At 38.2% G+C, this 15,435-nt stretch overlaps 1 protein-coding gene across 41 annotated transcripts in view; it reads right to left on the bottom strand.

Annotated features, from left to right (window-relative positions):
* Positions 1-7,505: 7,505 nt before the first annotated feature.
* Rims1 (regulating synaptic membrane exocytosis 1) overlaps positions 7,506-15,435 on the bottom strand; it is a 474,432-nt gene continuing 466,502 nt past the window's right edge. For 40 of the 41 annotated variants that reach the window (XM_035453142.1, XM_035453143.1, XM_035453144.1 and 37 more), the window contains 5 exons: positions 13,386-13,524; positions 11,934-12,046; positions 9,921-10,022; positions 8,994-9,133; positions 7,506-7,724 (listed from right to left, as the gene is read on the bottom strand). In XM_035453142.1, coding sequence (XP_035309033.1) covers positions 7,506-7,724; positions 8,994-9,133; positions 9,921-10,022; positions 11,934-12,046; positions 13,386-13,524 — 713 coding nt within the window. The remainder of the gene's footprint in view (positions 7,725-8,993; positions 9,134-9,920; positions 10,023-11,933; positions 12,047-13,385; positions 13,525-15,435) is intronic. The other variant, XM_035453184.1, reaches the window with a different exon arrangement.

Below are 15,435 nucleotides of genomic sequence, written 5' to 3'. Positions count from 1 at the left end.
CATTTCTCTGCTAACATTTATGTTTGAGTCCCACACAGCCAATGAAGACCTGCCTGACAGCAATCCCTGGACTCCCTGGAAAGAAAATGGGCCACACTTTTTTAACTGCACTGGATCTAACTTGCTCCATTTCAATGGACATTCCAGGTACTGACTTCAATCAAGTTAAGGATTTCAAGCGAGATCTTCAATCAAGCAAATCCCATCTAACATGGACTGTATACAATCCATTCAAGACTTTCACTTCCCACAGGACCCACGAGGCTATCATCGACTGGCTTTCAGCAGGAAGTAACTTGGAGGATGCTAGGCCCCATTCCCCCATTGTTGTCACTTAGGATAGTGTATATACCTAGTTAGGGATAACTTCCTATTGTTTATAGTTGGGATTGGAAGGAGGTGTTCAGGCTTAAACACCTCTTTCAGATGACTTTAGGGTTTAGTTAAAATAGACATAGTTCGGATGTGACATAAGCAGATTGTTGCATCTTCTTATATTTCACCTTTATGATTGGTAATTTTGGATACTTTACACTGTTAAGTTTTAATCCTCTTTTAGACTAAAAGGGGAATTGTAGGGGATGCTGTAGCCACACCTGCTTAGGGGCATGGTCAGGGAGATGTAGGGAAAGTTTAAGAGTGAGGGACGCTTTCATGGCCGCCCTGCTGTTGCTTTCATCTTCGGCTTGCTATACTTACTGCTGCCCCACTGGCTGGCTAGGTTGCTCTGTAAGTAAGGCTTTTCCCTATTAAATTCCCTTGTATTTTTACCTGGCTCCATATTGGTAATTTCCCACATTATGAATCCATTTATATTATGAATTAATCTGGGGCAGGTGAGTGCCTGAGAGCTCAGCTAGAGAGCACTGCTCTCTAGGTCCTAGGCCCTGCCCTCCCTCACCCAAGACAACCCCAGTGACCAGGCAGCAGTACTTTACTCCACCAACCATCCCCTGCCACCTTATTAGTGACTGCCAGGAAGGCTCCACCTGTGTCTGGAAAGACAGGTAAGTGTCTGACTGATTTGATTGTGTGCAGTTATAGGTAGTCAGGTAACCACAGCTGCTATAAGTAATGAGTGCAATGATTGTGGCATGGGTAGAAGACAGCATTTCACAGCATGACTCCTATTCTCTAGCTCCCATGTTCTCTTCATCACTTCTTCCATGATGTCCAGTGAGTCTTAGAGAGGAGTAGTAGTAATGTCCCATTTAGGGCTGAACCTCAACATTCACTTATTTGAACTCTTTGACTGGTTAATGGGACTTGGTATTGACCTCTGACCACTGTGTAAAGAAGTATCTTTGACCGAATGTGAAAGGTGCATAATCTATGGAATTTTGGCTAGGTTTGGTACCATGTATGAATCCCCTCCTCTAGAGTAGGTCACATATCCAATTAGAATGTGATTGGTTGACTTCCCAAAAGTTATGCCATGATTACACCAGAAAGGACATCTTGCCTGGCAGAGGAGAACCTGGACCTTTTCAAGTTCATTGTTTTCTATAGGACTGCTTAAACTTTATTGCATGTTTTTTATTTTTGGAAATAAAAATGTAACTAAATCATTCCCCTTCCCTCTAGTCCTTCCCACATGCCATATGCCCTTGTTCCTGCCCTAATTCATGGCCTTGGTTTCTTCAGTTGTTACACACACACACACACACACACACACACACACACACACACACACTTCTAAATATGTAAAAAATACCTGATAAGTTTTATTATGAGTATATATTATGTATATGTGTCAATATGTATATGATTTTAGGACTTACCACTTGGTATTAAGTAACAGGTCTCTTCCTTGACAAAGACTAGTTCTCCTGCTCTCAGCATTCCTTAGTTGCCTGTCGTTCTCTCTATGCCTCCTAACAGTTCACCCATGTTTGCATGTCTGTTGGTGTCATTCTTGTTCAAATTTTAACTTTGGCTAACAGTTATGTTCATCTAGAAATGTATTTATTTACTCCTTTTTTCTAATTTAGTATTTCCCAATTTGACATAGGTTTCTAATGTATGCCCTACAGATTTTTTAATTTCATTGATATCCATCTTTGTTCATCTCTAATTTCATTAATTTTGGTCCTCTTTGTCTTTTCTAGTTATTTTGGTTATGAGGTTAATCAATACTGTTAGTATTTTAAATAACTAATTTTCCTATCATTTATTCCTTTTACTTTTCATTGTTATTTCATCCATTTCTGCCATGTTCTTAATCATTTATCTGCTTTGTTGTTGCTTTGCCATGGCCTTAACCTGTGTCAGCAAATTATTTGAGATATCCCTGATCTTTTCATGTCTGCATTCAGAGTGATAAACTTCCCCCACACAACTACCTTCATTGTATCTTATGTATTTTGGTATATTGTGTTTTAACTTTCATTCACTTCTAGGAATTTTCATTTCTAGCTTGATTTTTTTATCAATGACACATTAATGATTTAATAATGTATTGTTTAATCCCCATGACTTTAGATATTCTCTGCAGTTTCTCTTGCTGTTGATTTCTACCTTTATTCCATTGTGGTCAGACAAAATAAACAGATTTTTTTCAGGTTTCCTTTCTTGTTGAGGCTTGCTTTCTTTCTCAATATGTGACTAATCTGAGAGAAAGCTCCATGGGCTGCTAAGAAGAATGTGTGTTATGTAGTGGTTGAATGGAATATTTTGTGAATATCTCTGTCTGTTTGATTTATGATGCTATTCAACTTCAATATTTCTGTTTATTTATTTGTTTTGGTCTGGATGATATGTCAAAAGGTCAGAGGTGGTTGTTGAAGCCACTAAAGTGTTGCTGTGTGTGGTTAATCTGTGACTTTATATCTAACACACACACACACACACAGACACACACAGACACACACAGACACACACAGACACACACACACACACACACACACACACACACACACACACACACACACACACACACACAATTTGACTGGTCCCAATTTATCAGGCTTGGTTTACTTTCTTTTTTATTTTTTGTTTTTGGTTTTTCCAGACAGGGTTTCTCTGTGTAGCTTTGGAGCCTATCCTGGCACTAACGCTGGAGAGCAGGCTGGCCTCAAACTCACAGAGATCCACCTGCCTCTGCCTCCTGAGTGCTGGAATTAAAGGCTGTGTGCCACCAATGCCCGGCTTGGTTTACTTTTCAGAAGTGTAAAGAAGTATTTTTATTTTTGTTCCCTCTAAGTGGCTCGGACCAGGTTGGAAGTATTGATAACTGATGCTGTAAAAAGCTATGATGACTTCTGAGTCTGAAGAGATGCTGCCCTGTAAGCCAAAGAGTAGTCATTGAATATGTTGAGAGAAGAATTAACTTAGATTATAGGTTCTGTGAAGTGCCTTGAAGCTCCAAGGTTCTAGAATGATCAGTGCAACTCCATAATGTAGATTTATGGCTGATGCAAAATTGAGGGAACCTTGCAGGATTAGAGACAAGTCAGGTAAGGGTACTTCAAAACCAGTTTAAGTTTAAATCTAAGGATAAGTCTGGGACCTAGATGGTGGAAGCTTTGGTTTATGTTCATCATCAATACTGTTCCTGAAAGCCATAGGTGATACATGTACTCATGAAGTTGCAGAATGCAAATGCTGACCAAAGTTGGAGGAGGCAGTGAGGAGGAGAAAGGTCTTTGGAAGAGGCTTTTTCTCCCATTGCCCCCATGGTAACTGCAGTCACTTAAGCAGCAAATGGGAGGCCAAAATAGAAAGGAATTATTTGAAAGAAGAATGTACTAGATTCAAGTCCTTCATTCCTAGGAAAATGCAGACCTAGGTCAAGTGTAGTCTATGTAGGACACTAACTAGCCAAGTACGGTAAAGAATTGAATACTGTGGAAGGATCCTGAATCCATCTTGAGTTTTGATGCTGTCTGATTTCTTTCCCAATCAGCAGCATCATCTCCTTCTCTTAGGAGATCTCAGCTGCAGAGCTTGCTGTATCAATCAGGAGTCCTAGCAGGACTTACAGAGAGTTTTTAAGAACCCAGTCCAGTGTCATGGAATCTCTTTATAAACAACTCAGATGCCATCTTGATTGATGTTTGTGTAATCGTTCCTTTTAATAGAAGGGAACTCTTTGAGGTAAGGTCATTTTCTTTTTCTTTTTTTTTTGTTTTCCAAACATTTAATTTTATGACTTAAGCCCTAACTGCTCACTAAGTATTATTGAATCATATATATTCAGCAAGAAATCTTAGCAAGAGTGCTGTTTAAAATGCTTAGAATTTTTTTACTTTTTGAAATTATTATATAATTACACCATTTCCTTTTTCTCTTTTATCCTTCCAAACACTCTAATATGCTTCCCAACTCACTTTCAGATTCATGGCCTCCTTTTCCATGAGTGTAATCCATGAAATAATAAGACTTGGTGGCTTTTTCTGACTTGAAAAGGGAGATTAATTTTTTTTCTGGTCTAGACAAAGAACACCAAAGCTACCTTCAGCTGCCTCTGGTGTCTACCCATGTTAGTTCTCTGCGGTCATCTAGCCATAAGTTAATGAGTGCATATGGAACAGCACTGATACTTTTTTTGTAAGGAACTGAATACATTGTCAGAGTCCCCTCAATCTAACATAATAAATAATGTTATCTTTTGTAGGCCAATCAATTAGATCACTCCATGTGCAAAAAGCCAAACAATTATTTTTAAATTACAAACAACTGCTGGTTATGATATTCATACCACAGTATTTACTTTTTCTTATTAAGTGGAAGCCAGTGTAGTCTAAAAAATAGAAGTTAAGAATTCTAATATTGTCTCTTTTAACAGACAAGTTGACTTATCTATGAGTATTAAAAGTGTTATTTTGGTGATTCAGAATTAATGCAGACTTAGTATATGTCAAGTCAGCCTATTTTAGGCAATGTCCCATAAGCTATGTAGGAAAAGATGGAGAGAAGGTCAAGACATTATGACAAGAGGCGCAAGAATCGATACTTCGATATGTCATATAACTTGAAATGATTTGTCAACTGGACAACAGAGTAGCCTCTTTTATTAGCACATTCAAACAGCAGCAGAAAAACAACCTTCATTTGATTCTTACTGAGATTTATTGTTTTTAATAATGCCACTTTTCAGAAGTATAGTCATGTGCTCACTTAGACAGGCTGACAAAGTGAATACTCATATGTAATGCAAAGTACCTTTCAGGTCATAAGTTAAGACATATATAGTGCAGTGACAGGTCAATCAAATGCCCGCAGCAGACAGCAAACCCCAGCCTCCCTTTCCCATCAACTGGCTCTCATTTTGCACCAAAGAACCCACAATGGAAAGCTGGCAAAACATAGAACACAGATGGCTACCGACTGACATGAAAAGTAAATTTTATTAAACATGTTTACATACATGAGTGGGGAGTTCATTTAAAAGCACAGGGGAGTGTTAAGACAAGTGGTCAAAATAGAAAGATACTACCCAATTATAATCAGTTGATTGTTGGCCACTAAGACAGAACGGAATCTAGTAGAAGTGCACCAATTGCTTCGGTTCTTCCTGCACAGCATGGTGAGTGGTGGTCAGTCTGTGCCCTGTAGAATGATGGGCAGGTAATTCTGACATGTGTAAATAATAATAAATAATTCACTTGGTGCAGGCAGTATGTCTATGGATTAAAACCTAGTGTGTACACAGTGTCTACATGTGTTACAGCCCCACAGGAGGAATCTACACCAAAATATTTATTAGAAGGAATTTGGTCCATACTACATCACGTTTTCCAGAGGGTAAAAAATAAAGTCCATCTATAGACATTTCACCCCAGACCCACTTACCGAGTCTGGCTAAAACCTGCAAAATGTCTATAACAAAAATGGATGGCTTAGATTTCTTGATTATTTCAGTATATTAATTAACGAGCAAACTGTACAAGTACATGCAACATACAAGCTGGCCTATGTGGAGCTAACATACATTATTAAATAACCTTTTGTCTCTTTTCTTTTTTTCTTTCTTTTTCATATTTTTTATAGAAAATGTGCATGCAGCTTTGAACAGCTCCAAGTCATGCTGCTCTAACTGTGAAATCACAAAAGTGGAACGACTCAGAAAAGGAGGGAGAGCATATCGATGCAGCTGCAGGACCAGGTGCCTGCAGCACATACACAGAGATCACAAGGGAGATCCAAGGCCAAGAAAACCCAAAGGAAGAATATGCAAATTGGAATTTGACTGTATTCTTTTTCTTCCCCCAAAGTAAGATATTGTGCATTAAAAAAACCAAGCTTTGTGCTTGCATTGACCTTAAAGAAATATAAACTAAAATCCAATAAAAACATTAGTTTAGTGCAGTTATCTTAACTGGAATTTCCAGTGCAATATTAAACATCTCATACCATGCTCTTTCCAGGGCAGATGAGAGAGTCTACACTGAGGCATGGCTGAGCAGCCTGGGCATAGCTGAAAGTGTCTTAGGCTAAAATCCACTCTTAGTCACCATTTTGGGAAGTTGAGAGTATGGTTCCTACATGTGAGCATTTTTTCTATTGTTTTCTGGAAGTAAAAGGCATTGCACAAAGGGTTTCCAAAGCATTACTATGGGATTTTTAGCCTTCATCCCCAGCATAAACTGTTGATCAACTTGAAAGTCTTCCATGCCAAACAATGAAAAACATAAACAAATTATCTGGAATGCAAACAGATACGCTCTTCACCGAGAAAGTGATTCTGTGACTACTAGTTTGGAAGGTGAGCTTCTATTGGGGTGAGAGTCCTACATACAAGACTTGGAAGAACTGTAAACTGGCTGCCAGTGATACCCTTCCCTGGCTTTACCTCACTGAGCTTTTGAAAACTTTGGGGTTGTGGGGGGGGAGAGAAATGCTACAAAAACTGCTTCAGCCCTTTTTGGTGCTTTTGGAAAAAGAAAGGAAGGGCCTCTGTTATCACCACTAACCCTGTTATGACAAAGCAAAGAAAAAAAACAAAGCAAAAAAAAAAATAAAAACAAAAAACAAGTGCAAATAACAAAGACATGAAGACAAAGAAACAAAGACAAGGGGAGAAAAGAAACTAACCAGCAAACAGCACACAAGTAATAAAGCACACAGACGAACTAAACAACCTTAAACACCAGGGAAATAACCCCGCTTGTGGTCTGTGCAGAAACATGTGAAGTACAACTTTTCACATAGTGAGAGTTTCCAGTTTGTTCTATTTGGCGCGCGTGTGTGTGTGTGTGTGTGTGTGTGTGTGTGTGTGTGTGTGTGTGTGTGTGTGTGTGTGTGCTTGACGTTTCCTCTTTTTCTATTTGCTGGAAGCATCAGTGACTCTCACTAGCGTGTCTCTTCTTACTGTAATTTGAATGACTGCCTTGTTCTGTCATATGAAGCCATGTTTTAAACAACAATTGGGACATGTTATCGGAAAAACTACTACAGGCAAAACACAAGTTGATTGTCTGTCTCCAACAATGCTCTTGATCATGAAATATCTGGTTCTGATAATTATCCTGAAATGTGAAGTTTGGTTGGAAGGAGAGAGTTTACTATGATCGGATGCAGGGAGGCCCAGATGAACTCTCCAGAGATGATTGGGAAGCCCGGCGGGTCAGGGGAGTGAGAGTGGGATCCACCAGTGATGATGGAGGGAACAATTTATACCATCCAATCACCATGCTGGACAGATCAAGTTCTTCCAACAAGATTTGAGCTACACCCATAAAGCATTTGTGGTCCATTCTTCCATAGTCACCCCAGACGATCACCTGTAGACAGAGACACAATGTAATTTGGAATTTCTTTTTCCCACATGTTAGGGGTTCACATCTCCCATTCTATAAAAGCATGGAGTAGGTATAGGTTAAGAAACAAGCCTATATAAAAGAAAGCATGCAAACAAATGTCTACATATGTGTTTACTAATATATAAATCAGCACTGCCCTTGTGGGACTTTTGTATAATAAACAATGGTAAGTCTGTAGACATATGAAAATTAATATCTGTAAATCGAGGCGGGTAGAACAAGCAATCTGATTGAGGGTATGGTAAAGTACATTTTCAATAGCTTTTGCAAACAGAGTAAGAGCAAGCATACTTCATTTAAATTATAGCCTTGACAGTGCAGGGGCAGGTGGAGATATAACTGAAGGCAGTTATCTCCTGATGGTTTGCTTGATGGTTTAATTTGATGGATCAGTAGTGAGCAAGTGAGCTCACACACACTTAGTATTATACTATACTCGTGTGAGACAAGCCTTCCATTGCACTCATTCTTGGGGGTCTGTATTCTAATCCTGGGGTCTCCAATAAAAGTCTGGTTGTGAACCATTTACTTGCTGAACCTGTTTTCTCAATGTACGGTTATACAGAGATCTAAAATATAATTTTTACCATAGAAATAATGATATTTAGGGGAAAAGTCATTAGAAACTTTAAAAGAGGTATGTATGGAAGTACCAAACAACAGTTATTTGCTGGTCTCTATTCTGTTTCTTCTACATTCTTCCATTTTATAGTTCATCACTGATAATGAGTAACAATCAATTGATTATTGTTATCATTTTTGCCGCAGTATCTCCATCTATCTATCTATCTATCTATCTATCTATCTATCTATCTATCTATCATCTATGTCTATCATAAATATATCTACCTATATATCATCTATCATCATCTTTCCAGCTATCATCCATCTATCTACCACCAATACTACCTACTATCTAACTCTATCATCTACCTTCAGTATGACTATGTATCAAGAAGAGAAAAAAATATGACAAAAGTTCAAAGTTTGGAGAGGATAGAAACAAGGAGGGAAAGAGAAAGGCATTACATTTTGTTTCCTTCCACTACATACACCATATATTGTTAATACTATATAGATATTGTATTATAAATTGACCAGTCTCTATCTTTCTACCTAAGGACATTAATAAGTTAGGCTTTACTGAACTGATTTTCTTCAATGCTGTTCACATCTTTAGTTGGGCTAATAGCTGTCACCATGTAACTAGCCATGCAAAGTCTTACTGACCTGCAGAACTTTACCCTGTGGACTTTCATCAAATACCAGGGACTGCTGATAGAGAGGGTCGAGGGTTTTCCGTGCAATTCTTGTCTTCTTTTTGGCAATGCAGGCTCCATTTTCCAAGAGATACACTTTTACATAGGGCGCTAAGCAAAGGTGAGTAGACATGTAAGAATGTATTGCTTGAGCTAACTCTATTTTTATTAGTTGATGCTTTATTGAGTACTTGGAGATTCTTACTATATTCACATTTCCATTGCTCTAAAATTTCTCCTCCTTGCAATCCACACATACTGTTGTGTCTTTTCTCATTTCAAGGAAATGCCCACACAGTGAGTCAGGGCTGGCTTAACAGGGAAGGTTCACATCTTCAATCTCACTGTTTTTCCTTTTGAGGTTTTAGGTATGCAGAAAAACTATTTAGCACAACAAATAGCTACAATTATGTTTTTTAAAAAGAACAGAATTTTCCTGGTACTTTCAAAAAATTGTGAAAAGAAAACCCAGATCTATTTTATAAAATCAAATCCCACAGACAATTATTTTTTAAGCAACCAAATGAGTGCTTAAAGCAAAATCAAGCCCGTAAGATTCAAATGCATTGTTTCCTCACCCTTTTAGCTAAGATTAAACATAAACCCAAATGTAACAAAATTTTCAAGATTTTCCATATTTAAGTCTTGCTGAGGGATTGGAAAGATGGATCAATAGCAAAGAGCAATACTATTCTTGCAGAGGATCTGGGATCAGTTCCTAGCACCCACGTGGCAGCTTGCAACAGTCTGTAACTCCTGTTCCAGGAGGTTCAGTGCCCTCTTCTGGCCCCTATGAGCACTGCATGGATATGTAGGCAAATCAATGTATACATAACAGTTAAAACAAATACACCTCAAAAGAGCCCTGTCCAAATCAGTGCGACTGACTTTTCCTTACCAGGCGTAGACTTGGAGCCAGGTTTTTGTGTAAGGCTCCGGGCTCTGATAACTTCAACTTCTAACTGCCCTTTTTTATCCTCCATCCCGATTTGGATATCACCTGAAAGTGGAGACAAAACAAAATCTCAGCTTCTACTCAAGTCATGAGTCAAGGAGCAAAGGTGGAGGGAGGAACACAGGCAACAGATCCTGCAGTGTTATTTCTGTGATGGTTAATGAACACTGACATATACACTCCTTCCAACTCGCTTTTCTTTCTCAGATTACAGATCAAATTTTTAAAGTATTTTTTCTCAAATTTTGTTTTGGTACTAATACACCATTAATTTCTATAACATTTATTTATTTTTTGATGTATGTGTATGGTGTGTGTGTGTGTGTGTGTGTGTGTGTGTGTGTGTGTGTGTGTGTGTGTGTGTGAATCAGAGGACAATTTGCCAGGGTTGGTTTTCTCCTTCTACCATGTGTATCTTGGGGCTGAACCTAGTTAGGTCTTGAGTTTGACAGCAAGTACTTTTATTTATCGAGCCATCTCAATGGTTCCCTAATCCATCTTTGGAGATTTGCACACTCATTGAAAAATAATTACTACCCACAGCATTAGGCTGTTTATAGAACTGTGAACCGTGGTGAAGTCTTCTTGCTCTTATTCCACCTACCATATTTATGTAGCAATGTTAAGTTGTGATTGTCTGAATTTTGACATGGAGAAAAAGCCACAGGTATGATTTTGTTTACTACAACGATGTAATAAATACTGGCTATATGACAGTATTTTTGTTTTATTGACAGTATAGTCCATGAAATGGACAGGATTTTAACGTATTTAAGGAATATTCTATTGATGGAAATATGGTTTATTTACATTGCTGCAATTTGAATTATAATGAATAATTTTGTAAGAATTGTCCAATACTTTGTGGTTATTTCTTGACATTTCCAGATTTTAAGTTTATAGATATAACCATATGAATAGTCAAAATGCCCACACATGTCACTCAGCGTCCTGTGTGGGAGTTATGGTTATGCCTTGTGATCTGTGGACTCATAAATAGGTGTTGGATCCCTTGGAGCTGCAGTTACCAGCACAGATTATGGGTGCTGAGAACTAGGGACCGTTGGGAGAGCAGCAAGTGCTCTTAGCACCTGACATCCATCTCTCTCTCTCTCTCTCTCTCTCTCTCTCTCTCTCTCTCTCTCTCTGTCTCTCTCCTTCCTTCCCTCCCTCTCTCTCATTTCCTTCATTCTACCTGTTTAATTTTAATATGTGGACCTAGTTTGTATTGATTTCTATTTTCTACTGCTTTTTCACTTAAAATAAATGTTTCCCTTTCCTTCTTGTCTGGTTATCTGTGCTTGATATCTAGTGATTGTATTTACAATATTGTTTTCAGAAAAATATGCTATTGTGGTTGTCATGTTTTTTTTTTAGAAATGATTTACTTTTATTTCTATAAAATGTGTGCAATTTCTGATCATGTTAATGAATAACTTAGGTGACTATAATTCCCCATTTCTAGCGATCTTCCCATTTACACCTAGCTTACCTATATATTCAAACTTGAGGCAAACCATTTAATATGAACCAGGAAAATGGCGGGTCCCCAGGGTGACTCAAATTCTTGATCCCTAGCTCTTATAAGCAAAAAAAATAAAAAAATAAATAAAAAATCCTCCAGTGGAAGAGGAACCTTAAATTAAGGCTCTCTATAGGCATCCCTCCTCTCTAGGAAACTGGCTTTCCGGTAGACAGTTTGCAATGGATTTGACATGGATACCACCTCATCTGTCATGAAGCCACATAGCCACACCTTGTTCAAGCATTTATTTTTGATTTCATTTTTTACATTTTAAGCGTGTGTCTTGTGAATCATAACATAACTGTTTTGAGATCCTTCAATGTCATTTATGCCTTATGTTTGAGAATAGTAATACTTTGTTAATTTGTAATGCCATTACACAATTTTAAATGACCATGTCAACTATAAAATTGCAAAAAAATAATCCTTACCCATGGCAGGAGTGGCAAGGGTTTGGCGGCCAACAAGCTGAGCTGGCCCCAGTCCATCAAGAAAATCACTGAACTGACTGTCGGGTCCTACTCGAACTCCAGGAAATATTAAGCTACAGCAAACAGATTGGAAAAAAAAAAAAAAACAAGTTCTGATCAGCAGACATACCCCCAGTTGACAGTTTGTTTACTGTTTATTCATGTTATCTATGAACCAAGCATATTAGGCTCAATACTGATTGAGAGGAGGTGTATAATCTCACTTTAAGGCCCAAGGCTCCATTCAGGAGGACTCTCTAACAATTTTTAATATGTCATCTGTTCTAGATACTTATAAATTAATATAATTAAATTCACATCTTAATTCATGAGCATTAAATGACATGAATGCAGATTTTTCCAAACAGCTGCTAGTACATTTAGTATATATTGAACAATACAACTTCTTATTTACAAAGAAAACATTTAATGTCTTCAATTTTGAAAAGTTGTATTTATTATTATGTGGTGTGTGTGTGTGTGTGTGTGTGTGTGTGTAGGTAGGTAGGTAGGTAGGTAGGTATGCACATGCTATGGCTGTGTATAGAAGTCAGTGGATAGCACTCAGAAACCAGTTCTTTCTTTCCATCTTTATGTGAGTTCTGAGCATCAAACTTAGGTCATTAGGCTCAGGCTTTATCTACGAAGCTCTCTTAGAGACCATAATTTATTCAGATTTGAGTGGTTTTTAAGGCAGCTAAAATGCTGGTGGCTGGATCATTAGGAGAAATTTGTTAGTCTCCTCTTGTAAACCCACTAAACTTCAGTGACTAAAGCATATGGTTACTTGGAAGGAACATTTCCCCTGAATGAGTTCAGCTTTAACCCCAAGGTTCATAAGCATAGGAAAATGCAGATTTGGTTAAATAACCACACAACTTAGTAAAAGTTCTCTCAAATCAAAAATCAAAAACCAAAAAATATTCCTACATGCCTTCAGAATTAACCAATTTTAGAACTAAAAAGCTTTAATTGGAAAAATGATGTAGATAGGGCCTGTTTTATTTTCATGCTAAGGTGAAAAAATGAATTAGTGGTATTTTTAAAAACAGAAGAATGTAAATTCTTATATGTAAAAATGTGTCAGGTTCACAGCATCTTACAGCTAGGAATAGTTTGGAGAGAAAGTGGGGATCAGAAATCAATTTCTTACTTCTAAATTTTCATTAAGCTTCTGGTGGCAGAGCTGGGCTGTATGTTTCATTAAATGTGGCATTTCTATACTATCTGTTCAGTGAAGGACCTCACTTTATTACTTTGATAGATTTGAGGAGATACAGGGATGTGCTCCCAAGTGTTTATAGGGTGTCAGGTTTGCAACAGATGGTGAAACTTCTGGTTATGAGAATAAGTGACATAGTAGGAAATCCTAAACAGTCCATATCTTAAGGCGGGCAGCAAGATGCCACTTACTTTCCCTCCGAGCTATAACTGTTGATGCTGCCATCTGTGGACTCCCGGCTTGGCTGTCTCACCATCTTCCGCATTTCAGCCGCCATTCCTGTTTCTGTGCTTCTCTGGATGGTACTTTTTAACTTCTTGTGGCCCGACTCTAATGGGAGAGAATGGAAAAAGCACCAAGTTTTATTTAGCCATTTTCCCCCTGGATATCAATTGGCTCTGTAAAAGCAATAGTTACTTTTCATTAGCATTAAAAGTTTAATGAGAGAATAATCCACTTAATTAAATCTCTCCCTGAAGAGTTCTTTTGCTGGGAGGTTAGCAGCAGGTGGCACAGCCCACAGCTCCAGGGATGGCCTGTGTCTCTGTGAACAGAATTACTGTAGCACTGCCATGGCAACTTCACTGGAAAGAATAGATATGACACCGGATTGTTACATGGAAAATAATACCCAGCAATTTAACAGGTGACTCCTAATCTGAAATAGTACAACTGTGCGTAAGGAGACCCAAAGAATGGACTACCTCCTACAATTATGGGGAGATTTCCCAAAATGAAAAACTCTATAGCATTGGTGCTTAAATGTAACATCAACCTTCATATAAAGGAACAATGTTCCTTTGTTTCTTTGATGGTTTTTCCAACACCTTAATTTATGCTGCTAGTATTCATGTATTTGTACTGGCCTGTCCTTGGGGTTTAGACAGGATATGCCCTCAGCTGCAGCCACTAAGAGAGCACCAACTGTGCACGTTCACTATGTTCCCATTTAAAAGGGCCCTGCTCACCTCCCACCTTTCACCCCCTCTCTCTCTGCTTCTCTGCCTGTCTCCTCCCTCTCTCCCTTCTTCCCTTTCTCTCTCCCTCCCTCCCTTCCTCCCTCCGCTCTGCTTCTCACTTCTCTTCTGCCACTCCTGTCCTCAGAAGCTGGTCTCCCTTCCCACCTCCCCCCTTTCCCATTCACAGTCCCCCAATAAAAACCCCTCTACCCTAGCTCTGTTGAATGGTCTCTTTCTTTGGTGCATAACTTCTTAAAATTACAACACTATCTAATCTGAGATGGCATATGGGTTATGTAGTTAGGAAAACAGATGCCAATTGCCTTCATTCTAAGGAAACATGACTCTCTGTAGCCTTCTGGTTCATCCTTAAGACCTGCCTGATATTTTGCGGGAGTGGGTATCCACTTGTATTATATACCAGCTTATCATTTTCATCTAAGACAGTGTCTTGTTATGTAGCTCAGGTTGGTGTGTTCCTCCCTAGGTTTCACTGGCCATCTTTGAGCTCCCACCCTTCCTGCTTCAGGTGCCAGAAGCTGGAATTATACATAAGTGCCATCACACTGGGCTCATTTCAAATGTGCATAAACTAAATTCAGAGCAACATCTTTTAGCCCTGTGTAATGCATCAGCCAGTATATTTTACTCATAGTCTGACAGTGAACATTTAAAATGTTTACCTGATTATACATACAATCAGTGCCAACATTTAAAACAAACTACGATGATTTTTCCCTGCACACATAGCATATACATTTCTGCTTTACTTCTTTGTGTTGTATCATCAAGACACATTGGAAATATATGTATACTTCCTGTATATAAAATATATACACATACATCAAATTTTCACATGCCATTATCTTTCACAAATGTAGATATTTAAATACACTCTTAAAAATGTCATATAAATGGTAACATTTTACCCCCTCATTTTGTCTATTTCTTAAATGATGTAATCAAATAGATAATGGATTTAATGGTCTACATATTCTTACAGATGCTTTTTGTGGGTTTATTACATTTTTACTGTTTAACTTCTTATTGCTATTTTTGCTAAAGCCAAAGCATGCATATTACAAAGTCTTCAAGTATTACAGAAATAGCAAAAACTGAAGATAGTCTTTATATCCTTGCCCTACTTTATTATTCTTTCCCCATGCCTTATCAGCCATAAAACTTCTATCTACTTGCTGTTGTTTGGCAGCTAAATCAATATCTAGGAGGGCAGGTGATATGTGAGTGTTGCTCACTGCCATCCCTATCATCTAGAATGGTA

This window comes from Cricetulus griseus, assembly GCF_003668045.3.
Source record: "Cricetulus griseus strain 17A/GY chromosome 1 unlocalized genomic scaffold, alternate assembly CriGri-PICRH-1.0 chr1_1, whole genome shotgun sequence".
NCBI classification, from domain to species: domain Eukaryota; kingdom Metazoa; phylum Chordata; class Mammalia; order Rodentia; family Cricetidae; genus Cricetulus; species Cricetulus griseus.
Note: the sequence above shows the minus strand (reverse complement) of the source record. Positions and strands in the feature narration are given on the sequence as shown.